The 27709-nt window shown below is 42.2% G+C and overlaps 2 protein-coding genes across 5 annotated transcripts in view; one reads left to right on the forward strand and one right to left on the reverse strand.

The window, feature by feature from the left end:
- The window catches only part of ampd2a (adenosine monophosphate deaminase 2a), a 50193-nt gene extending 46329 nt beyond the window's left edge, over positions 1-3864 (forward strand). For all 4 annotated transcript variants that reach the window (XM_085775507.1, XM_085775506.1, XM_085775505.1 and 1 more), the window contains 4 exons: positions 225-345; positions 913-1086; positions 1204-1314; positions 3627-3864. In XM_085775507.1, the coding sequence (XP_085631633.1) occupies positions 225-345; positions 913-1086; positions 1204-1314; positions 3627-3845 (625 nt within the window). In that variant the 3' untranslated portion in view covers positions 3846-3864. The remainder of the gene's footprint in view (positions 1-224; positions 346-912; positions 1087-1203; positions 1315-3626) is intronic.
- A 6015-nt stretch (positions 3865-9879) lies between these two features.
- Positions 9880-27656, reverse strand: eps8l3a (EPS8 signaling adaptor L3a). The gene is made up of 20 exons (XM_085775509.1): positions 27621-27656; positions 26687-26752; positions 26513-26586; positions 25463-25527; positions 24662-24820; positions 23270-23419; positions 23115-23182; positions 20882-20982; positions 20204-20358; positions 19921-20026; positions 19719-19792; positions 19556-19630; positions 19318-19463; positions 17789-17948; positions 16707-16816; positions 16528-16624; positions 15935-16042; positions 15243-15328; positions 12343-12472; positions 9880-10293 (listed from the first exon to the last, which is right to left on the reverse strand). Exons 2-20 carry the CDS (start codon positions 26749-26751, stop codon positions 10282-10284), a joined length of 1941 nt encoding a protein of 646 aa, XP_085631635.1. The 5' UTR covers position 26752; positions 27621-27656; the 3' UTR covers positions 9880-10281.
- Positions 27657-27709: the final 53 nt, after the last annotated feature.

Below are 27709 nucleotides of genomic sequence, written 5' to 3' on the forward strand. Positions count from 1 at the left end.
CAGTGTAACGCTGTAACGGTGTAATGGTGTGACAGTGTAACGGTGTAATGCTGTAACAGTGTAACGCTGTAACGGTGTAACGCTGTAATGGTGTGACGCTGTGACGGTTTAACACTGTAACGGTGTAATGGTGTAACGGTGTAACGGTGTGGTTGTGGTTGTGTTGTAACGCTGTAACGGTGTAACGCTGTAACGGTGTGGTTGTGGTTGTGTTGTGTTGCCAGGAGGCGGGGCTTCCACACCTTCGTGCTGCGACCTCACTGTGGCGAGGCCGGACCCGTCCACCACCTGGTGTCAGGATTCATGCTGTCAGAAAACATCTCCCACGGACTGCTGCTCCGGAAGGTACGAGCCCCAAACACTCTAGACTTTATTATCAGAGCTCACTACAACATGAAACTATATGAAACTACATTCCTCTAAAGGGATAGTTCACTCTCCTCCCCCTCATGTGGACTAATGCTGGGAGAAGTTTCAGAGTCCTCCGTGGCTTCTCTGAGTTACAGGGGGTCTCGGCGTAGCAGTGCATGTCCATATGACGGCTGCAAATGGATACCAACTGTCTTCGTAACAAAAAGACACACCAAAAAACATCCAGATACCTCCATGCTGCTCGTATGTAATGTCCAATGTTTTTTTGGACGAAGAAAAGTGAGCTCCGTTCTCAACCGTCATATGGACATGCAGTGCTGCACGGAGCCCCGCTGTAACTCAGAGAAGCCACGGAGGACTCTGAAACTTCTCCCAGCCCTTACATGAGGGGGGGGAGATCATGAGTATGAAACTTCAATTTTGGGTGAACTATCCCTTTAAGAAACTGCTAAAATCATCTGAACCATGATATCAACGAGGATCAAGGTCAGAAGATGTGACGAGAGTCCTGAGTCTGTGTGTGTGTGTGTGTGTCCCTAGGCCCCGGTGCTGCAGTACCTCTACTACTTGGCCCAGATCGGCATCGCCATGTCTCCCCTTAGCAACAACAGCCTGTTCCTTAGTTACCACCGCAACCCGCTGCCGGAGTATCTGTCCCGCGGCCTCATGGTGTCTCTGTCCACCGACGACCCGCTGCAGTTCCACTTCACCAAGGTCTGTCGCTAAGGCCTCGTCTCCACGGCAACCAGCTGAAGTCTGAGCTGTAGGTGTCTAATGTGTGTGTGTGTATAATTTGTGTGTATAATGTGTGTATAATGTGTGTGTGTGTAGGAGCCTCTGATGGAGGAGTACAGCATCGCTGCTCAGGTCTGGAAGCTCAGCTCCTGTGACATGTGTGAACTGGCCAGAAACAGCGTTCTGATGAGCGGCTTCTCACACAAGGTAACACACACACACACACACACCGTTCTGACCATGACAACATGTTGTCAGGCCTGTATTGTTTTGCCTCGTGCTGGCGGACCACTTGTTTATCCTGTTACATGCAGCGTCTGTTGTCTGTCTGACGTCTGCCCCATTTCACCTGAATGCAACATCAAGAATACGTTCAGATATGCAACTGCACCGCTAGATGGGGGGATTCCTACAGACTATACTTAAGCAATATATCCCTCCAGTCCGTGGTCTATGCTCATTCTACCACTCTAAGGGGCGTTGTTCCCCCTTAGAGTGGTAGAATGAGCATAGACCACCACCATTATGTCTTTTACTACGGACTGCAACAGTCCGTTGTCATGGATACATGAACAACTTCCATTTATACCAGTCATACGTGCCTGAGGCGGAGTGATAGCCTACGCTGTGATAAGGCTTTAGAATAGTAGCCGTGGTATATGCTCATTATACCACGGCTAACAACCAATCAGATCGCCGGATTTCACCTTTCCCTTTTATAACTTTAAAGGGATATTCCGGCGTAAGTTTAAGCCATGGTCCAACGCACCGTAACACCGAGTTAGACCCCCCCCCTCGACAGATGAAGTCTAGCTTCTCCAGTTGTAGCAACTTTAGCAATGACCGCACCACAACAAACAGCGCAGTATACAGAACCACTATCCACCGATCAAAAAGCCACTTACAGCCACAAATAATGCTCAGAACAGCACCAAACGCCATCAACAGTACAAACAGGGTCCCATCCCATAATACGAGGCATCAAACATCTGTTAGCTTTGCCTGGTTTCTGTTGAAAAGAGACGAAAACAACTCACCCACTCTGCTCCAGTTATACGCTATGCAGCAACTTTCCGTGTCCAGCATAGAGTCCAGGCACTGACAACACACGTCCGAGGCCGACTGGCAGCACAAACATCTGGTTTCAGCACAAACATCTGGTTTCAATACAAACATCTGGTTTCAGCATAAACATCTGGTTTCAATACAAACATCTGGTTTCAGCACAAACATCTGGTTTCAATACAAACATCTGGTTTCAGCATAAACATCTGGTTTCAATACAAACATCTGGTTTCAGCGGCCACTAGCAGCACAAACATCTGGTTTCAGCATAAACATCTGGTTTCAGCACAAACATCTGGTTTCAGCAGCCACTGGCGGCACAAACATCTGGTTTCAGCGGCCAGCACAAACATCTGGTTTCAGCGGCCACTGACAGGCAGTGACCACTTGATTCCCCCAGGTCCAGCACATAGTCTCCACCGCAGCTGCCCCTCTTTCACTTTCCTCCTCCATTTCCTTCAGCTCGTCTTCAGTAAACTCGGTCTCTAACTGATAGTGGCGCCCATCGAAATGAAACCAGTCGTTGTTGTTCTTAAACTCCATAAACTCAGCCGTGTCTGTGATGTCTCCTTCACTAAATTACAGACAGTCTCTTCCGGCAACGAATGGCGTCCTGGTTGCGCGTGTGACGTCGCGTCTAATCTCGCGCTTGTTTACGTGATTCTCTCGATAATAACTTTTATAAACTGATGAAGATACATAGGAACTTAGCTGCATTATATGGAGTAATACACACACATTCATCCTTGAGCTGCAGGACTCTACTTCACTCTGTAATCGCCTCCACGCCAGCTGACTACCTGTAACCATGGCTACAACAGCTGACTACCTGTAACCATGGCTACAACAAGCAGACATCACAGATAGGATCTGGGGGAATCAAGTGGTCAGTGCTGAAACCAGATGTTTGTGCTGTCGGTGACCGCTGAAACCAGATGTTTGTGCTGAAACCAGATGTTTGTGCTGAAACCAGATGTTTGTGCTGCCAGTCGGCCTCGGTGTGTGTTGTCAGTGCCTGGACTCTATGCTGGACACAGAAAGTTGCTGCATAGCGTATAACTGGAGCAGAGTGGGTGAGTTGTTTTCGTCTCTTTTCAATAGAAACCAGGCAAACCAGGTGTTACGGTGCGTTGGACCACTTACGCCGGAATATCCCTTTAATGTTACAATCTACATTTTGAAATACATAAATTATAAGTATAATTTGATATGACCAAGACACCTAAAAACAAAAACACGGCCGTTTTCATCAATTTACCAGCAAGTGGGCAACACACATACATTGGAGTGAATGAGTTTTCTGGGCGCTTTTGCAATACCCACATCCTGCCACTAGGGGGCATGAAGCTTTACCACGGGACTCAATGGAAGTGTCGTTACTCTCTTATTCCAGCGCTCTAGTTAAAACGTGTCCAGCCGTTGTCACATGTTCGATTCCCTTTCCCGTCCCTCAGGCTAAGAGCTACTGGCTGGGGCCGAGCTACGCCCGTGAGGGGCCGGAGAGCAACGACATCCGCCGCACCAACGTCCCCGACATCCGCGTGGCGTTCCGCAGCGAGACGCTGTCCGAGGAGCTGCAGCTCATCACGCAGGCCGTCCGCACCGAGGAGCTGGACGCCATCGCCGAGGAGATGGACGCTCTGTCCATGGCGCCGCTGCCGTCCCAGCGCTGACGTCCTACAGCCTCGTCCCGTCTCGTCTCGTCTCATCTCCTGAAGACACTGAGGTCCAGCTGCATCACGTCACCGTAGAAACACACACACACACTGCAAAAACTCATTCTTTTACCAAGAATATTTGTCTTATTTCTAGTCAAAATGTCTCATTTCTAGTCTAAACTAATCTCTTTCCACTTAAAATAAGACTCATCACCTAAAAATGAACTTGTTTTTAGATCATTTTCACTTGTTTCAAACAAATTTTCACTTGAAATAAGTAGAAAAATCTGCCAGTGAAAGCAAGTTTTTTGTGCTTGTAATAAGAAAGAAAAACTTGCTCCACTATCATCTCAAGGAAGTTAGGACTAGCCTCGCCTGGCCAGATGCTACATGAACTGATGAAGCCTCTTGGATGAGAGGTGAAACGTCTTCTAGACAAATAACTAAGTCCAGTTGCTTTCCATTTAACCTCCTTGAGATAACTACGACCTGGACAAATGAGAATATTCACAGGCTTATTGATCCACTATCAGATTTTTCTACTTATTTCAAGTGAAAATCTGCTTGAAAGAAGTAAAAAGTGTCTAAAAACAAGCTGCTTTTAATGTGATGAGTCTTATTTTAAGTAGAATGAGATTTGTTTTGACTAGAAATGAGACATTTTGACAAGAAATAAGACAAATATTCTTGGAAAGATGTAGAGTTTTTGCAGTGCACACACACACACACACACGGATCCAGTGTCTTCATCTCTCCGAGGTCATGACCCCGGAGAGACGCCGTCTTCCCTCCTCGGACCGGGACTCGTCCTGTCATCCACATGTTCATCTCCACGTCTGGACCGTGTTGTGTTCACAGACACTCAGAAACCCGGGACATCTCAGCTTCCAACAGAAACAGAAACCTGCTCTTCCTCTTCACTCTGCTGCTGCTGCAACCGCCTCAGTCTGTAGCTCATCAGACGTCACACAGCAGCTGATTGGCTGCTGCTGAGTTGGGGGCGGAGCCGCCGGCCGCGCTGGCAGCTCATTGGTCGGTAACTTGCACACACTGATTCGGTTTTTCTGTGATTTAGATTGTGTTCACATTGGCCCTCATTTATGAAACTTGCGTACACCAAAAAAATGGGTGTACACCAAATTCACCGCAAGGATCGGCATTTATTAATCTGAGCGTGAGCGTACGGTACGCACAAATCTCACGCCAGCTCTGACCAGGTGTACGCACATTTAGAACCAGCGTAGAACATGCAGGAAGGAGTGCTGCTGTGTCAGAATGATTATTAAACCATAGTCTAATAACGCAGTGATGTGGACCACATGTTGTTGTTGTTTATATTGATAAAAAGATAAAAAGTAGCCAAAAAAAAAGAAACGCTACAACCAAGTCCGTGTTGAAAATTTAACTCGACTTTTATTTTGAGCAACTGAGATGAATTAAAAACCACGACGTGACAGATGCTCGTTAATCAGCTGTGTAAACAGAAACAGACAGACCTGTTATTGTAGATCACACACACAAACTTCCAACATCTCCTGCACCAGAGCATGACCGGACGGCTCCTCAGTCTCTCTCTGCCGGACACCGGAGCCGGCGGGGGGGGGGGGCTCCGCTACCTGTCCAGATACAGCTGATCTCCGCGGCAGAGTGTTTTTTTTTTTTTTTCCCGTCACCGGGACCTGTCAGCGGGACATCGGGCCGGTGTTTCACATCCCTCCATCAGCCGAACCATGCCAGCGGTGCTGATGGTCATAAAGTCGCGTTCGCAGCAGTAATATGCCTATGATTTCTCCTCAATCACTTGTGTTTAGTAAACTGCAGGAGCATTTCATGAGATCGCTGGGTTTCCTGACGTGGTCGGTGACACGTGCGTCTGCAGCCTCCATCCACCGGGATGACGCTTAATCACAAAAACTATCAATCTATCAATGTCCAGATATTTAATGTTGCCGCCCTCTCCCTGTTCAACGCGGTAACGTCAGTAAAGTCTCTTCTTGGCCGTCTTCCGTGTCTCCATGTCGTAAAAGGGGCAGGGCGACGCCTCTAAAGCAGGAATATATCGGGGCGTGACATTTAAATGACGCTCGTTTTCAGCCGCCGGATTTATCACCACCACGCCGGTTCTACGCCGAAATCAGCAGCGTACACACTTTTAGTAAATCACACGTGACACTTGCCGTACACTGATATTTACACCAGAATCTACACCAGATCCTGCGCAAGTTTGATAAATGAGGGCCATTGAGAGGAAAGGGAAGGAAACATTCCACACGACGCAGACGAAATTAATCTTTTCTGTGATGAACAGGAACGTGTTGAACACTGCAAAAACTCTAAATCTTTCCAGGAATATTTGTCTAATTTCTAGTCAAAACTAATCTCTTTTCACTTAAAATAAGACTCATCACCTAAAAATTAACTTGTTTTTAGATCATTTTCACTTGTTTCAAACTAATTTTCACTTGAAATAAGTAGAAAAATCTGCCAGTGAAAGCAAGTTTTTTGTGTTTGTAATAAGAAAGAAAAACTTGCTCCACTATCAGATTTTTCTACTTATTTCAAGTGAAAATCTGCTTGAAAGAAGTAAAAAGTGTCTAAAAACAAGCTGCTTTTTAATGTGATGAGTCTTATTTGAAGTAGAATGAGATTTGTTTTGACAAGGCAAGGCAGTTTTATTAGTATAGCCCGTTTTTACCAACAGTTTGTCTCAAAGGGCTTTACATCCCATCATAACAACATCCTCTGTCCTTAGACCCTCACATCCACTGAGGAAAAACTCCATGGAAAACCCTTTTAACAGGGAAAACCAGGAGAAAGCTCAGGGTGAGCAACAGAGGAGGGATCATCACCCAGGACAGAGATGTTGTTACAGACAAGACAACAGTTTATAACAGAGAATGTGGGAAACATGGAAATGTTAACGACAGCTGAAGGAGGAAACTTCTTCTGGGGGGGGGGCGATGCAGGCGGCTAGAAATAAGACAGATATTCTTGGTGAGATGTTGAGTTTTTGCAGTGCAGATCTGAACTGGACTCTCCCTCTGCATGCCGGTCACCGAGACAACTCTCACAGTGCCTTTTCATTTCCAGCTTCTCTCCAGACTGTTTACACGTGTAGAGGTTTCTGTGTTTCTCTGAGCTGCTGCATGTTGAGCCGATCCGAGCCAAGCCGATCCGATCCCAGCCGAGCCGAGCCGATCCGATCCGAGCAGATTTATCTGCAGGTGGAACGTCAGTGAAAATGCTGCTGATATGAGTCGTGTCAAACTCATAATAAACCAATAATTAAGAGAAAGCTACAATTACTAATGTTAAAAACTAGAATGATCGTTGTCCCCGATCCGATCCGATCCGATCCGATCCGATCCGAGCCGATCCGAGCCGATCCGATCCGATCCGATCCGATCCGAGCCGATCCGATCCGATCCGAGCCGATCCGATCCGATACGAGCCGATCCGATCCGATCCGATCCGATCCGATCCGATCCGATCCGATCCGATACGAGCCGATCCGATCCGATACGAGCCGATCCGATCCGATACGATCCGATCCGAGCCGATCCGATCCGATCCGATACGAGCCGATCCGATCCGATCCGATCCGAGCCGATACGAGCCGATCCGATCCGATACGAGCCGATACGAGCCGATCCGATCTGATCCGATCCGATCCGATTCGATCTGATCCGATCCGATCTGATCCGATACGAGCCGATCCGATCTGATCCGATCCGATCCGATTCGATCTGATCCGATCCGATCCGATCCGAGCCGAGCCGAGCCGAGTGTGTGTCTGACCTGCATGGCTGCATGAAGAATGAACCGCGGCGTCGTCACGCTCAGAAACCAGTCTGCACAGAATAAACTGATCTGAGCTCAGCCTCGGTCGCCATGGAGACGTGAACAAAGCGCCGTGCTGGGACGGGGTTGAACCGTCGCCATGGCGCCTGTAGCATCTTCTTTAGTTTAAACTCTGTCCAACGTCCCGTCAGAGTCTGAGGACGCTGCCGTCCAATCAGACGCCACGACGAGGAAACAGCCAATCAGAACACATCAGGTTCTACACTGCAAAAACTAAGAATATTTGTCTTATTTCTAGTCAAAACAAATCTCATTCTACTTAAAATAAGACTCATCACATTAAAAGCAGCTTGTTTTTAGACACTTTTTACTTCTTTCAAGCAGATTTTCATTTAAAATAAGTAGAAAAATCTGATAGTGGAGCAAGTTTTTCTTTCTTATTACAAACACAAACAACTTGCTTTCACTAGCAGATTTTTCTACTTATTTCAAGTGAAAATTAGTTTGAAACAAGTGAAAATGATCTAAAAATAAGTTCATTTTTAGGTGATGAGTCTTATTTTAAGTGGAAAGAGATTAGTTTTGACTAGAAATGAGACAAATATTCTTGGAGAGATGTAGAGTTTTTGCAGTGCAGCAGTCGCGTCACTACAGCTGCTCTGTGTGTGAACTCAGTGAATCTGTGAGGTTTCATGTATAAAGTGTATTTTTTTAAAGGCGTTATAAGAGAAAAGAGATTTTATATTCGCAATAAATGGATGTGAGAGGTTTAACACTTAGTTTTGATGCCGTTGATAATTGTGGATGGGATGTGGACTAGAGGTTTTTATTACCGTTGTTAAAGTTAAAGGATGATCGATGATTGATACCTCTGGATTTAAAGCTAAACGTCCAGTAGCCAGCCACACACACACACACACACACACACACACACACTCTGACGGACTGTGATTGGTTGGTTAACTCCACCTGGTTGAAGACGCAGCCGCTCTGAACTGGTTCCCTCCATCAGCTTCATGCTACCTCATCAACACTGATCTCTGATAACGACTGTGATCGATGCTCTTTATCTGTTGCCCGTAGCAACGGCACCGCTGTAAGCAACCATCCCTCCCTTAGCAACGGCACCGCTGTAACCAACCAACCATCCCTTAGCAACGGCACCGCTGTAACCAACCATCCCTTTTTACTTTTCACCGATCCGCTGGTCATTCTATCGATCAGCTGTTTGGTCTGCTCGGTGATGTCATCGACGCTGCTCGGTGATGTCATCGACGCTGCTCGGTGATGTCATCGACGCTGCCTGGTGATGTCATCGACGGTGATGTCATCGATGACATCACTCAGACCGATCAGCTGATGGAGACGACAGAGAAGCGCTGAACCCGGTGGAGACACAGAAACGACCAGCACCAGTTATTCTAATGTAATATTCACTCATTAATAATGAACCGTCTCTATGGGAACCGTCTCTATAGGAACCGTCTCCATAGGAACTGTCTCTATGGGAACACTACAAAAACTCTACATCTTTCCAAGAATATTTGTCTTCTTTCTTGTCAAAATGTCTCATTTCTAGTCAAAACTAATCTCTTTCCACTTAAAATAAGACTCATCACCTACAAATGAACTTGTTTTTAGATCATTTTCACTTGTTTCAAACTAATTTTCACTTGAAATAAGTAGAAAAATCTGCCAGTGAAAGAAAGTTTTTTGTGTTTGTAATAAGAAAGAAAAACTTGCTCCACTATCAGATTATTCTACTTATTTCAAGTGAAAATCTGCTTGAAAGAAGTAAAAAGTGTCTAAAAACAAGCTACTTTTAATGTGATGAGTCTTATTTTAAGTAGAATGAGACTTGTTTTGACTAAAAATGAAGTTTTGACTAGAAATAAGACAAATAGTCTTGGTAAGATTTTGAGTTTTTGCAGTGAACCGTCTCCATAGGAACGGATCTGTTATACGTGCTACTAACTCCACAAACTACTCCGATCTTTTATTTGTGGTTTTTTTCTTGTAATTTTTTCACATGACATGATTTTTTTATTTTGAATTTTGCCTCTTTTTTCTTTTCTTTTCTTTTCTCTGTCCATGGACCTGTAGCCATATTATGGTCTGGCAGTGGATGGCCAGTGTTTCACAGAGTCTGATGAGGTTCATGTGTAACGTCTGAACAATGAAATAAAGCATGTTTATTTACAGATTATTACACCACTCACATCGACTCAGCTTCTTTTCTCTCACACTTCACATTGTTACTTCATCATCATTTTACTCTTGTTTCATTTTATCTTTGACGTTTGACACCAACGTCTGTTTCTATAAGTGACATTAAGTTATGTGATACAACGTGCAGCAGATTTATTGTAGATGTGACCAAAGGTTTCAGAAGAATCTATATAAATATGTGCTATAAATCTAATCTGATTGTATTTCTTTATTAATATTAGGCTCAAGATAAGATATAAGTTATTAGTTTATTCCTTTATTAGTCCCATGATAGGAAATGTTCATTCTGTACAGTATCTAACCACCGGTGGCCATGATTCCTCCTCCTCCTCCTCCTCTTCTTCTTCCTTAATGATTCCTCTTCCTCTCCTTCTTCCTCCTCCTCCTCCTCTTCTTCCTCCTCCTCCTCTTCCTCCTCCTGTTAACTGGCAGCCTGCAGCATTGAAACACAGAGCAGACGGAGGTTCCTGTGTTACAGTTTCTCTCAGTTGGTTTGGTTCATTTCTCTAAACAGAAGTTAAATTCTCTAAACTCTCAGATCATTTGGTAAAACAGTCAAGCTCATATTTCTCCATAAACACTTCACTCATGAGTCAAACCTAAACTCCTTCCTCATACAAACAGTCAGTTTCCCCAGAATGCATCGTCCCTTTGGCATCGTGACCAGGCCCGGCCCCTGGCATAAACCCTCTATGTGGTTGTTTAGGGCCACAGCCGTTAGGTGGGGGGCCACATGATCAGAAAGGTACCGGGGTTCATCAAGTCATTTAAACATCCTGAGGTCTGCACGTGCAGCTATGAGCTTTATATGTAATGTGAAGTCAATATTCAGCTTCTTTTATCTCACATTTGAGACATTTGGTGAAAATAGAACGGCAGAATGACAACATTTGTGCTCAAAAAACAATTTTACAAAATGTCATTTTAGACTTGTTTTCTACACTTATCTATTACTGTATTCATATCCTATTTCAAGCACCAAAACAGTTCATTCTCATGACTGAAGGAGTGTTTTCACAAGGGATTGGACATTTTTCAAAAAGCAGACCTCAGATTTCCAGCATTTGTCCTAAATTATTTCTTTCTACAGTGTTCTAGGACAAACTGGCCTCAGTGTGCTTACAGCGGAGGTTCTAATATTTAGACATAAAACACTTGAGTATTGTTACATCTGCAAGTATCTTAAAAAGATACATTTAAGAAAATATGTAAAAGTTGAGAAAATGGCCTCAAACCTCAGAGGGCATAAACACGTCTGTATTCAGTTTTAACCAGTGATTTGGTGTTTGCACTTAGAGTGCAGGGCCACAAACAAAAACCTTGTTTAGGGGGCCACCAACATCCTAGGGCCGGCCCTGGTGACGTGTCACTGCAGGTCAACGTGTTCAGAGCAGCATTGAAACGTCCTCATGTCTCCTCTCAGTCTGACCCAGAGCTTCATTCACTACAGTTACTGGACTAGTTTGATTGTCCAGATAACACAATACAACTGTGTAGAAAACTGAAAATTAAATAAAAACCAGGATTTTACAGTAAGAGCAGCCTCTAAGCTTTGACATCACACACTGGACTCATGTAACTATTGTTATTCACACACGTAAAGTAACTTCCAGTCATCAGAGTAAAAAGAAAATGTCTACATCATCATATACTGTAATATAAACACATAATCAAAAACAAGGAGAATGATAAGTAGCCTACAGTCTGTAAATAAATACATGGTATTCATGGTTTTATCTTCTTGACTCATTTAGACACCTGAACAGACTGTTGTTCATGTGACGACTTATAGAATGAAATGATGCTGACATGTTTTGTCAGAACAACCATCAGACTGAGAATCAATCAATCAGTTTAGATCAATCAGATCTATTCACCTGGACACGGTGCTGCTGCAGCTACACTGCAAAAATTTAAAATCTTTCCAAGAATATTTGTCTTATTTCTAGTCAAAATGTCGTTTCTAGTCAAAATAAATCTCATTCTACTTAAAATAAGACTCATCACATTAAAAGCAGCTTGTTTTCAGACACTTTTTACTTTTTTCAAGCAGATTTTCACTTGAAATAAGTAGAAAAATCTGATAGTGGAACAAGTTTTTCTTTCTTATTACAAACACAAAAAACTTGCTTTCACTGGCAGATTTTTCTACTTATTTCAAGTGAAAATTAGTTTGAAACAAGTGAAAATGATCTAAAACAAGTTAATTTTTAGGTGATGAGTCTTATTTTAAGTGGAAAGAGATTAGTTTTGACTAAAATTGAGACATTTTGACAAGAAAGAAGACAAATATTCTTGGAAAGATTTTGAGTTTTTGCAGCTACCTGGACTTCACCGTCTATAAAGATGAACTGAGACATTTACAACGTGATGAAATGAATGAGAAACTCAGTTCTGTAGTGACCAGTCACCAGGAGGTTTGGAGGTTTGTCCATGTAGTTTAGAGATGTAGTTTCTGTTGGACAGTTAGTCTGTAACTCACCAGTGAGGAGCGGACGGCCTGCAGCTGGAAGAAGACTCGTCCTCCCTGCTCGGGACAGATGGACTTCAGCTCCTCTCTGCTCATCCCCAGCAGGGCGGCGCCGCTCAGCACGCCCAGACAGCGCACCGTGCTGCAACACATCAACCACCAATAAGATCAACCACCAATAAGATCAACCACCAATAAGATCAACCACCAATAAGATCAATGACCAATAAGATCAACCACCAATAAGATCAACCACCAATAAGATCAATGACCAATAAGATCAACCACCAATAAGATCAACCACCAATAAGATCAATGACCAATAAGATCAATGACCAATAAGATCAACCACCAATAAGATCAATGACCAATAAGATCAACCACCAATAAGATCAACCACCAATAAGATCAACCACCAATAAGATCAACCACCAATAAGATCAACGACCAATAAGATCAACCACCAATAAGATCAACCACCAACAAGATCAACCACCAATAAGATCAACCACCAATAAGATCAACCACCAATAAGATCAATGACCAATAAGATCAACCACCAATAAGATCAATGACCAATAAGATCAACCACCAATAAGATCAACCACCAATAAGATCAACCACCAATAAGATCAATGACCAATAAGATCAATGACCAATAAGATCAACCACCAATAAGATCAATGACCAATAAGATCAACCACCAATAAGATCAACCACCAATAAGATCAATGACCAATAAGATCAACCACCAATAAGATCAACCACCAATAAGATCAACCACCAATAAGATCAACCACCAATAAGATCAACGACCAATAAGATCAACCACCAATAAGATCAATGACCAATAAGATCAACCACCAATAAGATCAACCACCAATAAGATCAACCACCAATAAGATCAATGACCAATAAGATCAACCACCAATAAGATCAACCACCAATAAGATCAACCACCAATAAGATCAACCACCAATAAGATCAATGACCAATAAGATCAACCACCAATAAGATCAACCACCAATAAGATCAATGACCAATAAGATCAACCACCAATAAGATCAACCACCAATAAGATCAACGACCAATAAGATCAACCACCAATAAGATCAACCACCAATAAGATCAATGACCAATAAGATCAACCACCAATAAGATCAACCACCAATAAGATCAATGACCAATAAGATCAACCACCAATAAGATCAACCACCAATAAGATCAATGACCAATAAGATCAATGACCAATAAGATCAACCACCAATAAGATCAATGACCAATAAGATCAACCACCAATAAGATCAACCACCAATAAGATCAACCACCAATAAGATCAACGACCAATAAGATCAACCACCAATAAGATCAATGACCAATAAGATCAACCACCAATAAGATCAATGACCAATAAGATCAACCACCAATAAGATCAACCACCAATAAGATCAACCACCAATAAGATCAACGACCAATAAGATCAACCACCAATAAGATCAACCACCAATAAGATCAACCACCAATAAGATCAATGACCAATAAGATCAACCACCAATAAGATCAACCACCAATAAGATCAACCACCAATAAGATCAACGACCAATAAGATCAACCACCAATAAGATCAATGACCAATAAGATCAACCACCAATAAGATCAATGACCAATAAGATCAACCACCAATAAGATCAACCACCAATAAGATCAACCACCAATAAGATCAACCACCAATAAGATCAATGACCAATAAGATCAACCACCAATAAGATCAACCACCAATAAGATCAACCACCAATAAGATCAATGACCAATAAGATCAACCACCAATAAGATCAACCACCAATAAGATCAATGACCAATAAGATCAACCACCAATAAGATCAACCACCAATAAGATCAACGACCAATAAGACCAACCACCAATAAGATCAATGACCAATAAGATCAACCACCAATAAGATCAATGACCAATAAGATCAACCACCAATAAGATCAACCACCAATAAGATCAATGACCAATAAGATCAACCACCAATAAGATCAACCACCAATAAGATCAACCACCAATAAGATCAACCACCAATAAGATCAACCACCAATAAGATCAATGACCAATAAGATCAACCACCAATAAGATCATCAATACTGATCATCTCTCATCCATCAACACTGAGTTCATTGGAGGAGGAAACGTTTGATGTGAAACCAAAGTGAAACATCAGTTGAGTGAAAACCTGCACTCAACCAATGTTTCACTTTGGTTTCACTGCAAAAACTCAAACTCTTACCAAGAATATTTGTCTTATTTCTAGTCAAAACTAATCTCATTCTACTTAAAATAAGTATATAATATATATACTATATAAGACTCATCACATTAAAAGCAGCTTGTTTTTAGACACTTTTTACTTCAAGCAGATTTTCACTTGAAATAAGTAGAAAAATCTGATAGTGGAGCAAGTTTTTCTTTCTTATTACATAAACACAAAAAACTTGCTTTCACTGGCAGATTTTTCTACTTATTTCAAGTGAAAATTAGTTTGAAACAAGTGAAAATTAGTTTGAAACAAGTGAAAATGATCTAAAAACAAGTTCATTTTTAGGTGATGAGTCTTATTTTTAGTTTTGACTAGAAATGAGACAAATATTCTTGGAAAGATTTTGAGTTTTTGCAGTTAGTTCATTTTTAAAACAGCTGGAAACTTTCAATAAAAACAACTGGGTCCTACATTTCCCATAATGCACTGCAGCAGCACGTTTCCTTCACCTCTCCTCCACACAGAACTAACATGACAGAACCTGTAACCGGCCGGTGTGGGGCATCAGTAGATCTGTGGTTCTGGTCGGACTTCCTCCCTCAAACACAAGTTTTAATTTGTCCCATTTCTTCCCGTCTTTGTTCATCAACTCACATCTTACTGAAGTCCTTGTCCTCCAGCCAGGCTCTCACCTCCGCCGGTCTGGACTTCTTCGTCAGGACGGGAGACGCTTCACTGAGCTGAGAAGATGATGACAGTTATTATTATTATTATTACTTATAAAACATATCAACAGGCTACAGGTATCTGACTGTTTAACAGTTGCACTGCAAAAACTCAAAGTCTTTCCAAGAATATTTGTCTTATTTCTTGTCAAAATGTCTCATTTCTAGTCAAAACTAATCTCTTTCCACTTAAAATAAGACTCATCACCTAAATATGAACTTGTTTTTAGATCATTTTCACTTGTTTCAAACTATTTTTAATAACACTTGAAATAAGTAGAAAAATCTGCCAGTGAAAGCAAGTTTTTTGTGTTTGTAATAAGAAAGAAAAACTTGCTCCACTATCAGATTTTTCTACTTATTTCAAGTGAAAATCTGCTTGAAAGAAGTAAAAAGTGTCTAAAAACAAGCTGCTTTTAATGTGATGAGTCTTATTTTGAGTAGAATGAGATTAGTTTTGACTAGAAATAAGACAGATATTCTTGGTGAGATTTTGAGTTTTTGCAGTGCAGAAGAATTCCTGCAGGTAGAAGTCAGACAGGTGAGGTGACACTGAGTGAAGGTCAAAGGTCACGTGTCTTTGTCCTGGTGTTGCTGCTGTGTTGTGTTAACGTGTTGAACCTGTTCAGGTTGTTGTTGGTCTGGAGCCTCCAGGACGTTGTGGGGGACGTACCCCTCCTCCCCCCCGACGTTCCTCACCCTCCACCACTGCTTCGCCGTGTCCAGCACCTGGAGGGTCACACACGCACACATCGTCAGAAGAAATCTTACAAACATAGTTACATTCATCACCCCAAAGAAGCCACTTAAAGCTCATAGGGTTAACACAACAGACATTAAAGGAGAATTCCGGTCATTTTTGACCCTAAATCGTTGTCCTGATGGTCACCCGGTGTTGGTTGGAGCAAAAAACGCGACTAAAATTGCTGCAGGCAAACCAGAGTTACCATGGCTACCTGGCGCTAGCGACAGCCACATCGCTAACCCATGGGGGCAATTCTTTCAACCACAACAAACACTCAGAAAACAATCAGATATCTCTGGTACATGACTGGAATCCTTAGAGACACCACTGAACTCATATAGTGGAGAGTAGAAACAGTAGAAACTTTGTGTTTTTGCATGTAGCCACTCACCTCAGATAGCCCAACTCTGAAACATCCCAGAAAGACATTACTATCCCATCACAGAGCGCCACTGTCACTGAAACTCACCTGCACGGTTTCTCCTTTGCGGACCGTGAGCTCTCTGTGGTTTCTTGAAGTGAAGTCGTAGAGAACCGACATGGGCCGAGGCTCCGGCTCCACGGGGCTGAAACACACAGAGAAACTTTAAACCTCGGTGGTTAACGTTCCCGTTCGGCTCAAGTCTGCAGCGTGGGGTTAATGCGTACCGGGCTTTCTGTGGACGGACTGCAGCTGGAGGCGTCCTATTGGCTGGAGCTGGAGGCGTCCTATTGGCTGGAGCTGGAGGCGTCCTATTGGCTGCAGCTGGAGGCGTCCACTTGGCACAGAAGAAAGAGAAGATGGATGAGGTTAGTGTGATAATTAAGCAGCAACTGCAGCCTAATAACAACATCCTCTGTCCTTAGACCCTCACATCCACTGAGGAAAAACTCCATGGAAAACCCTTTAACAGGGAAAACCAGGAGAAACCTCAGGGTGAGCAACAGAGGAGGGATCCCTCACCCAGGACGGACAGACGGGACAGAGACTGTTTATAGTTTATAACACAAAGTGTTAAAGCACCTGGGAACTCAGAGTGCAACTGGCTGAAATGTAAGACCCAACAAGGACCTTTGAGATCATTGCACACTGCAGAAACTCTACATCTTACCAAGAATATTTGTCTTATTTCTAGTCAAAACAAATCTCATTCTACTTAAAATAAGACTCATCACATAAAAAGTAGCTTGTTTTTAGACACTTTTTACTTCTTTCAAGCAGATTTTCACTTGAAATAAGTAGAAAAATCTGATAGTGGAGCAAGTTTTTCTTTCTTATTACAAGCACAACATGACCCTGATGAAGGCCACAAGCCGAAACACGTCGGTTTAATGAAGTTGTTTTTCCATTACAAGTGTTGCTGGAGCTCCTTTGAATGCTCTCCACTGGCAGATTTTTCTACTTATTTCAAGTGAAAATTAGTTTGAAACAAGTGAAAATGATCTAAAAACAAGTTAATTTTTAGGTGATGAGTCTTATTTTAAGTGGAAAGAGATTAGTTTTGACTAGAAATGAGACATTTTGACAAGAAATAAGACAAATATTCTTGGAAAGATGTAGAGTTTTTGCAGCGCTGTGGACGTATATCTCATATAATCTGTATGCACTGTGCTGGACTGTTATAATTTTGAAAATGTTCAATAAAAAGAATGTTAAAGAAAAGAAAGAGAAGCGGTGTGGGATGACGGGACGGCCAGTGGAGAGTGATGCTCCTTCCTCTGGCTCCGTCTCTCTGGTTCTGGAGGTTTACCTGGCTGAACGGTTCTGGTTCTGGTTCTGGACTCTCCTGTCTGCTCACAGACTCACTGGGACCAGGTTCGAGTCCCGCGGTGGCCCGTGGCGGCTGCCAGCCGTCAGAGAACTGCAGGGTGTAGGTGGGAATGTCCTCGTCCTCCTCCGGCCACTTGGTGCTGAAGGTCCAACCACATCCCATCAGTTCATTTCATTTCATTTTGATTTATCCCGTTCATGGTTCACATACTTCACATGGTTGCACATATTCACATAATGTAGCTACACATAGTCACCATGAATGAAAAGACAAACTTAACCTTATTCAAAATACAAATATTCATCATCTTCAGAAATCACCTCGGTCATTTTCTCCAAAACGACCGGCCCGATTTCAACCAAACTTCTGCGTTAGACCCGCCTCGGCCCCCCAGATGACATATTCGAATTTGGAGAAATTTGAAGAAATTTGAGGGAATTTGATTTTTGGTCAAAAAAAACCTTTTCCGACACCCACGAGGGTTAAAAATCTTCGAAAATCACCTTGGTCATTTTCTACATTTTCTCCAAAACCACCGGCCCGATTTCAACCAAACTTCTGCATTGGACCCCCCTCGGCCCCCCAGATGACATATCCAAATTTGGAGAAATTTGATTTTTGGCCAAAGAAAAAACATTTTCGACAGCCGTGCTGGTTAAAAATCTTCGAAAACAGCCTGGGTCATTTTCTCCAAAACCACTGGCCCGATTTCAACCAAACTTCTGCGTTGGACTCCCCTCGGCCCCCCAGATGACATATTCGAATTTGGGGAAATCTGAAGAAATTAGATTTTTGGTCAAAAAAAACATTTTCGACACCCGCGGGGCTTACAAATGTTCGAAAATGGCCTGGGTCATTTTCTCCAATTTCCCCCAAACCACTGGCCCGATTTCAACCAAACTTCTGCATTGGACTCCCCTCGGCCCCCAGATGACATATCCGAATTTGGAGAAATTTGAAGAAGTTTGATTTTTGTCAAAGAAAAAAGTTTTTCGACAGCTTTTTTGGGTTAAAAATCTTCGAAAATGGCCTCGGTCATTTTCTCCAAAACCACTGACCCGATTTCAACCAAACTTCTGCGTTGGACCCCCCTCGACCCCCCAGATGACATATCCGAGTTTGGAGAAATTTGAAGAAGTTTGATTTTTGGTCAAAAAAAACCTTTTTCGACATCCGTGGGGGTTAAAAATCTTCGAAAAGTGGTGGTTTCTCCCAGACCACCGGCCCGATTTCAACCAAACTTCTGCGTTAGACCCGCCTCGGCCCCCCAGATGACATATTCGAATTTGGAGAAATTTGAAGAAATTTGAGGAAATTTGATTTTTGGTCAAAAAAAACCTTTTTCGACATCCGTGGGGGTTAAAAATCTTTGAAAATCGGTGGTTTCTCCCAAACCACCGGCCCGATTTCAACCAAACTTCTGCGTTGGACTCCCCTCGGCCCCCCAGATGACATATCAGAATTTGACGTCCACACATAATAAACCCCTGTGATGCCGTGCGTCCCACCTGGGGATGTTCCACGCGTCTCCCAGACTCTGCCACAGCTGGTCCTCCTCCGTCGACGCCTCCTCGCTCATGAGGCGGATGCTCTGAGGCTCCAGCAGCGGAGCCACGATGGAGGGGGGGAGCTGCTCAGGGCAGTGGCTCGTCACCTGCTCAGGGAAACCACACAGCTCAGACTGAAGTATGATTCATATTAATTAATATATTAATATTATTAATGATAACAACGACGGTGACTCACAAATGCCAACGTGGAGAAGAGGGAGTGAACAAAGTCAGCAGCGCTGGGATTATTGATCCTGCCGTTGAGCTCGCCCTGTCACAACACACAACACACTGTTACACACCGTTCATCACAGTCAGTGTGTGTGTGTGTGTGTGTGACTGTGATTCAAAACACAAACCAGGAGGTTGAAGCCACATTTGATTTTATGGAGACACTCTGCAAACTCTTGTTCAGACGGCATCCCATCCATGGCTGGAGGGGAAGATGAAAACACCATGAAGACTTTACAACTGATGATAATATATAGATATATTATTATTATATATAGATAATATATATATATAATATTATAATATGTTAAAGATTTTTCATTCATTCACCTTTTCCTTTCTTCAGCTTCTTCTTTTTCTTTGTATTTTTAGCTACGACTGCAGCAACGTGTCCCATGAAGATTTCAATGTCATTTAGAATATGATTCAAGATGTCCTGTGAACGAAGGAAGGAAGGAAGGAGGGAAGGAAGGAAGGGAGGAAAGTAGGAAGGAAGGGAAGAAGGAAGGAAAGAAGGAAGGAAGGGAGTAAAAACAGAGGATAATAAAATAAAGGTAATCTGCTTCCTGTGTTAAACGGTGAGTCGAGTTGAGTGGTGTGTGATGTGACTGACCACGCTGCGGTCCAGTTCTGTGTACGGTCGTTGTCTCTCCACACTGAGCTGTGATGAAGGTGGAGCCTCTTCCTCTTCCTCCTCCTCCTCCTCCTCCTCTTCCTCCTCTTCCTCAGGCAGCAGCAGCTCCGGCTCCTGGACGTCGTCGTCGTCGTCTGGCGGTTGGACAGACGACAACAACAGAAGAGGTGAGACGTTTGGTCAGGAAGCAGCAGAGGACGGATCATGTCCACACTGCAAAAAATCAAAATCTTACCAAGAATATTTGTCTTATTTTTAGTCAAAATGTCATTTCTAAGTCAAAACAAATCTCATTCTACTTAAAATAAGACTCATCACATTAAAAAGCAGCTTGTTTTTAGACACTTTTGACTTATTTCAAGCAGATTTTCACTTGAAATAAGTTGAAAAATCTGATAGTGGAGCAAGTTTTTCTTTCTTAATACAAACACAAAAAACTTCCTTTCACTGGCAGATTTTTTCACTTATTTCAAGTGAAAATTAGTTTGAAACAAATGAAAATGATCTAAAAACAAGTAAATTTTTAGGTGATGAGTCTTATTTTAAGTGGAAAGAGATTAGTTTTGACTAAAATTGAGACATTTGGACAAGAAATAAGACAAATATTCTTGGAAAGATTTTGAGTTTTTGTCGTGCAACGCTGTGTCGTGTCCTCACAGTCTGGAGACGTCCACAGAGGAACCGGACGGAGAGCAGCAGCAGGACTCCCGGTCCGGTGGTTCTTCACTCCTTCATGAGCCGAGCCGAGTCCTGAGCTGCTGGTTCAGAGGGACAGACAGAGACAAAGGTCACAAACACACTGCAAAAACTCTACATCTTTCCAAGAATATTTGTCTTATTTCTTGTCAAAATGTCTCATTTCTAGTCAAAACTAATCTCTTTCCACTTAAAATAAGACTCATCACCTAAAAATGAACTTGTTTTTAGATCATTTTCACTTGTTTCAAACTAATTTTCACTTGAAATAAGTAGAAAAATCTGCCAGTGAAAGCAAGTTTTTTGTGTTTGTAATAAGAAAGAAAAACTTGCTCCACTATCAGATTTTTCTACTTATTTCAAGTGAAAATCTGCTTGAAAGAAGTAAAAAGTGTCTAAAAACAAGCTGCTTTTAATGTGATGAGTCTTATTTTAAGTAGAATGAGACTTGTTTTGACTAGAAATAAGACAAATATTCTTGGTGAGAGTTTGAGTTTTTGCAGTGCACTCTAAAGGTCACGACAAACTCTCTAAAGGTCACAAACTCGGTCACTCTGGTGGAAAAAGGCGCTGGTCACTCAAATAAATTGACTATGGCGGCCATTTTTCAAGATGGCCTCCAGGTATTGTCCCAATATGTCACCATATATATTATGGGTCTCACATTTCATAGTAGGAAAACCAATTTCTTGTGGTTTGGGAAGAGGCCGATACCACCAGAAACACAGGTTGAAGTAGAAGTTGAACATCGACAACATCAGGAAAGGGTCAATGAAAAACCTTTTTTTGGGGGGGAGGGGTGATAATTGATCAAAATCTTAGTTGGAAACCCCAAATAAATGATGTTAGGTTGAAGCTGGCAAGGAGTACTGGTATACTGGGCAAAACAAGACATATTAAACCATACAACACTAAAGGATAGTACAACCACCACACCAATTATCTCTTTATCTAATTGAGAGGAATTGAGGGTATTAATACAACAATAGTTATGTGGAATGTTGTATTGAGAATGGAGTGCAAGATGGCCGCTGTGAAACTAGTTAATTAAACTCACACAGGTTTTGGTGAGTTTTAGATTCCAATAGACCTTTTAGTTTTCTAGTCAGAGCAGAACTTAGTAAGTAGAGGAGCTGATTCTAATAGAATGAAGAACCCCCCAAAACCTGTGTAAAGAACCAAAACACTGTGTTTCTATGTTTCATAGATCATGAGTTATGGTGCGTTCAGGCTTCTGAACCCGTAAGTCACGACTTCAAGTCACCAGTTACGACTCTGTAGCGGTTTTTGGAGGTGCACGTCAGGCTACAGCGTAGGGACCGCATAGGGGTCCGCGTCGATGCCGTAGCTACGCTGTCGCCGCGACGCAGAAGCATAAACCAGGCTTTAGAGTCATGTGCGCTTGCCATTCTACCAAAGAGATATCCCTGTGGCCACACTGCAAAAACTCTACATCTTTCCAAGAATATTTGTCTTCTTTCTTGTCAAAATGTCTCATTTCTGGCGGTGCGTGGCGCAGTGGGTAGAGCGGCCGCCCCATGTAGAGGCTACAGTCCTCGCCGCAGGCGTCCCCGGTTCGAATCCCGCGTCGGGCAGACCTTTCCTGCGTGTCATTCCCCCTCTCTCTGCCTCCCCATTTCCTGTCTATCTCTACTGTCATCACTATCAAATAAAGGCAAAAAGCCGAAAAATATACTTTAAAAAAAAATGTCTCATTTCTAGTCAAAACTAATCTCTTTCCACTTAAAATAAGACTCATCACCTAAAAATGAACTTGTTTTTAGATCATTTTCACTTGTTTCAAACTAATTTTCACTTGAAATAAGTAGAAAAATCTGCCAGTGAAAGCAAGTTTTTTGTGTTTGTAATAAGAAAGAAAAACTTGCTCCACTATCAGATTTTTCTACTTATTTCAAGTGAAAATCTGCTTGAAAGAAGTAAAAAGTGTCTAAAAACAAGCTGCTTTTTATGTGATGAGTCTGATTTTAAGTAGAATGAGATTGTTTTGACTAGAAATAAGACAAATATTCTTGGTAAGATTTTGAATTTTTGCAGTGCAAGTAGCTAGAGCACATGATCAACTGGAGGCATAGTGACAGGACCATCAACTGTCTCTACAGAGAGAGGTTGTGACCTCTAGAGAGTATCTGTACCCAGTTTCAGAACAGCATTGCTCTGCAGCAGCGGTAGCTACCTGAAGGCCTTCAGATCTTCTCGTGCCTTCGACAGCGTGCGCGACAGATCCCTCTGAACGTAGTCGGCCTGTCAATCAGAGGAAAACCTTCATTACTTTGTCTCATCCGTCGCTAACGGACGTCTCGTCTCGGTGGTGTGTGTGTCTGTTCTCACCCTGACGTCCTCACACTGGAACATGAAGACGCTGGTGCTCCTCTTCCTCCGGGACCGGACCGACACGGTGAGCAGCGAGTTGTAGACGCCGGCGTCCAGCACGGCCGTCAGCTCCACCACGTCGCCCACGGAGACCGACTCCAGCTCCTCCTGAAAAACACCCACCAACCTGTTACCCTTTCTGTCCACTTTACCAACCCCCCCCAGGTCAGATGAAAGATCACTGGGGGCTGGTTTTTGGCGAGGAGGTGTATCTTTGGGTAAACTCTGGATTTCCCAAGTTTCAGAATGAAAGTCCATTTTTTGGACCTGTAATGCATTTTAACAACATCCATGACCCTTCAGAAATGTGAACATTAACTTCTCTCAAGTCACTGTCAATACAGCATTTTACTAATGTTTAATGTATTTAATTTGTGCAACTTCTTAATCTAAATTCTGTAGCTGTGTTTATTTATTCATGATATCTATTCACTATATTATTCACTGTATTTGTATTATTGCACTTATTGTATTCAGTATCTTTTATCCTTCTCTAGCCTAAGCAGGGACAAAGACTGACCATTAGCTGCAGCTAGACGTCTTGTATGCATCACATTTTTCATTCTTTGTGGCAATGTTGTATGTATCGACCCTGTTAAATAAACATTCAAATAAAATAAATAAATAAGTGGACAAAAACGTCCACCTCCGCCTATGGTTTTTAAAAAAAAGTATTTTAAAGTAAAAATTTTAACTAACAGATATTTTCACAAGGGTGATGATGTCACTGGTTCCCTTTTGTGCTCCAAGTGCCAACGACAGTCGTTTAAATGACTGTCTTTGATGGAAAGTTGGTTTCGACTTCGTTAGTGCCCTATGTTGTTATAACGACAGTCGTTTAAATGACTGTCTTTGATGGAAAGTTGGTTTCGACTTCGTTAGTGCCCTATGTTGTTATAACGACAGTCGTTTAAATGACTGTCTTTGATGGAAAGTTGGTTTCGACTTCGTTAGTGCCCTATGTTGTTATAACGACAGTCGTTGGAGTCACTTGTCACTTGTGAACAGTTGTTATTCTTTGAGGCTAGATTGTTGAATCTCCTGGGAAGCATTGCCCTTTCATCCCTTCCCAGGAGATAGTTGGACCAGTCCCAGCCTGGTCAGATGCTACATGAACTGATGAAGCCTCTTGGATGAAGGTGAAACGTCTTCTAGACAAATAACTAAGTCCAGTTGCTTTCCATTTAAGCTACTTTGAAAAGAAAAAGAAAAAGAAAAAAATGAAAATGATCTAAAAACAAGTTCATTTTTAGGTGATGAGTCTTATTTTAAGTGGAAAGAGTTTAGTTTTGACTAGAAATGAGACATTTTGACAAGAAATAAGACAAATATTCTTGGCGGTAGCTGCACCTTGGTCTCGTGGTCGGTGAGCAGCAGCTGGACGCCTCGGACCTCCAGCACCATGTTCTGACCCCAGACCCGACCCAGCTCGTCCAGCAGCTTGAGGCGCTCCACGCAGTCGGACACGGTCTGCAGCTCCTTCCCATCCAGCTCACAGGTGAACAGGTGCTGCAACACAACAACAACAACATTAAAGTCCCAGTATGTAACTTCTTTGTCTCTTTATGATCAAAAATCAAACCTGTCTTTCATAAATATGTATTTATGAATACATGAAGCTGCATCCAGATGAAAGCTTTCTGGTTCCTTAGAATGAGTTGTTACAAGTCGTTACAAATACAGAAGTGGGCGACGCACCGAACCGAGGCGGCCATGTTGCATCGTGACCGTAGGTAACCACGGAAACGGGCTGTTAAAACCGTCACCACTGTGTAGTGTGAGGAAGGACGGAGGCACCGGTGTTGCATTCAGGTGCAGTCAGGCAGACGGCCGTCGGCAAACCGACCGGATGTCATTTTACTCCACCAGAGAAAGACAAAGGTAAAACAATACCACATCACCATGACAACATGTTGTCAGACCACTTGTTTATCCTGTTACATGCAGCGTCTGTTGTCTGTCTGACGTCTGCCCCATTTCACCTGAATGCAGCATCAAGAATACGTTCAGATATGCAACCACACCACTAGATGGGGGGAATTCCTACGTACTATACCTTTAACAAGAACAACAACATCAACATCATCAACATCAACACAGTGAGTCACATCTGTCACATCTGGCTGATGATGTCATAGGATGATGTCATACCTCCACTCGGTACTGAAGCCTGTTCATCATCTGGTTCACAGACTCAGCGTACTCCTTCCTCTGCACTGTGGAAACATCAAGTAGATTACATTGTGAATAAAATGGGAAGAAGAGGGGTTTCAATGGTAGAAAGACTGTCAAAAATGATATCAATTATATATAAGATATTGCCAAACAAGTTGCAAATGCATTTGTTCTGTCACAGCTGGATTATTGTTCTCCAGTTTGGTCTAGTGCTTCAATGAAGGATCTAAACTAATTACAAGCAGCACGCTGTGTCCTACAGTACAGTTCTCCTACAGAACTCATGTGGCACATATGCATGAGCAGCTGGGTTGGCTAACTGTTGGCTAACTGTCACTCAAAGAAGCTCTTACATTCTGTTGAACTTCCTTAAGAATATTATTGTAAACAAGTCTCCAATTTTTTTGTATAGTTTGTTTTCACATCAGTGGAGTCAACATAATTATCCGACAAGACGCTATAGAAGGGAGGTTTACTTTGCCTAAAGCAAATACTAATGTGATGAAGAAATCTGTTTTGTTCAGAGCTATCTTAGAGTGGAATTTGTTGCCACTTTATATTGTGTTAACAGATTCTAAAGAGAGGTATAAATTGTTGCTCAAACTGTTTCTTCTAATGTTGCAGCTGCAGTAGTTGGTATATGATGAGGTGCCTGTTCTACTATTTAGGTTTGTGTATGTTTTATTGTGTTGTCTTCCCCTTGTATGTGTATATTTATTGATTCTTGGTTGTATTGTACAGGTGGTGTATCGTGTCTTGTGTTATACGTTTGTCTGTGTCTACTGTGTGATTGTATCCGTGTGTTGGGATTGTGTTTAGTTGTTTAGTTCTACTTTATCCTTGATGTACCTGGAGGAGGAATAGTGGTCAACTATGACTGAATGTTTGGACTCCAGGAAGAACAGCCGAGCTAATGTGCTGCTGCTGATGGAGATACAATAAATAAATACATAAAGAACAACTCATTATATTATTATCATTATCATTATTATCATTAGTAGTGGTTTTATCTGAGTGTTGACTCACTGTAGATGGACTTAGCGCTGAGCCGGGTCAGACCTGAGACCTGAGACGACACCTCGTCCATGTTGGAGAAACCGCTGCAGAGGAAAGAAACAGAAGAAAGAAGAAAGTATTGATCGTCTGCTGATGGTGAGTCAATAATCCACTGATCACATCACATCAAACACACAAACTCACTTTGACTGGATCGATCCTGTGTAGCTGCTGGTGTCGTTGCCATGGAGACTGTTATGTCCAAACATCCTTGGAGGAATAATAATCAGTTATAATCAATAAAGAATCATTAGACTGTTTTAGATTCAGATGACGTCACTGTTTCAGTTTCACACGTTGGAAGTTCAACAACGAAATATTTCAAACAGCAAAACCACAACAATGACACAACAACACCTACACAACTCCTCCTCGACGCTTTGAACTGGTTTTTGTCGCCTAGCAACAGAGCATGTGACATCTTAAATCTTAAAGCAGAACTTTATGGTTTTGGTTGTTAACAGGCTTTTATTAGCTACTGTTCACGACGACATTATTGTCTGAACCGTGTGTGTGAGAGAATAAAGTTTCAACATTTTGAATCCAACGAGTCGTTCGTCCACATTGAAACAGTTTTAAAGATATTTTACAAGAGATAAAGATACGAATAATGATTTACGACTTCTGACTCCTTCACTAGCTACTCTATCAAACACTCACATTGCAAAAACTCTACATCTTTCCAAGAATATTTGTCTCATTTATACTCTAAACTAATCTCTTTTCACTTTAAATAAGACTCATCATCTAAAAATGAACTTGTTTTTAGATCATTTTCATTGTTTCAAACTAATTTTCACTTGAAATAAGTAGAAAAATCTGCCAGTGAAAGCAAGTTTTTTGTGTTTGTAATAAGAAAGAAAAACTTGCTCCACTATCAGATTTTTCTACTTATTTCAAGTGAAAATCTGCTTGAAAGAAGTAAAAAGTGTCTAAAAACAAGCTGCTTTTTATGTGATGAGTCTTATTTTAAGTATAATGAGATTTGTTTTGACTAGAAATAAGACAAATATTCTTGGTGCGATATTGAGTTTTTGCAGTGCACACACACACAGACACACACTCAGCCAGGTCTTACCTGTAGCGTTGGGCCAGGTGAATCCCGGTGAATCCCGGTGAACGTTCCTCGGGGTCTTTTCCTCGGTCGGTGACGGGAGACCAGAGGAA

This window comes from Trachurus japonicus, chromosome 5, assembly GCF_045865225.1.
Source record: "Trachurus japonicus isolate A0001 chromosome 5, Traja_1.0".
NCBI classification, from domain to species: domain Eukaryota; kingdom Metazoa; phylum Chordata; class Actinopteri; order Carangiformes; family Carangidae; genus Trachurus; species Trachurus japonicus.

Coding starts and splice junctions, on each gene's coding strand:
- eps8l3a (XM_085775509.1), bottom strand. CDS start 26,751: ATGTTTGGACATAACAGTCTCCATGGCAACGACACCAGCAGCTACACA. Junction 19,631..19,718: donor AATGTGGCTTCAACCTCCTG/GTTTGTGTTTTG, acceptor GTGTTGTGACAG/GGCGAGCTCAACGGCAGGAT. Junction 16,817..17,788: donor AACCAGAACCGTTCAGCCAG/GTAAACCTCCAG, acceptor TTCTGTGCCAAG/TGGACGCCTCCAGCTGCAGC.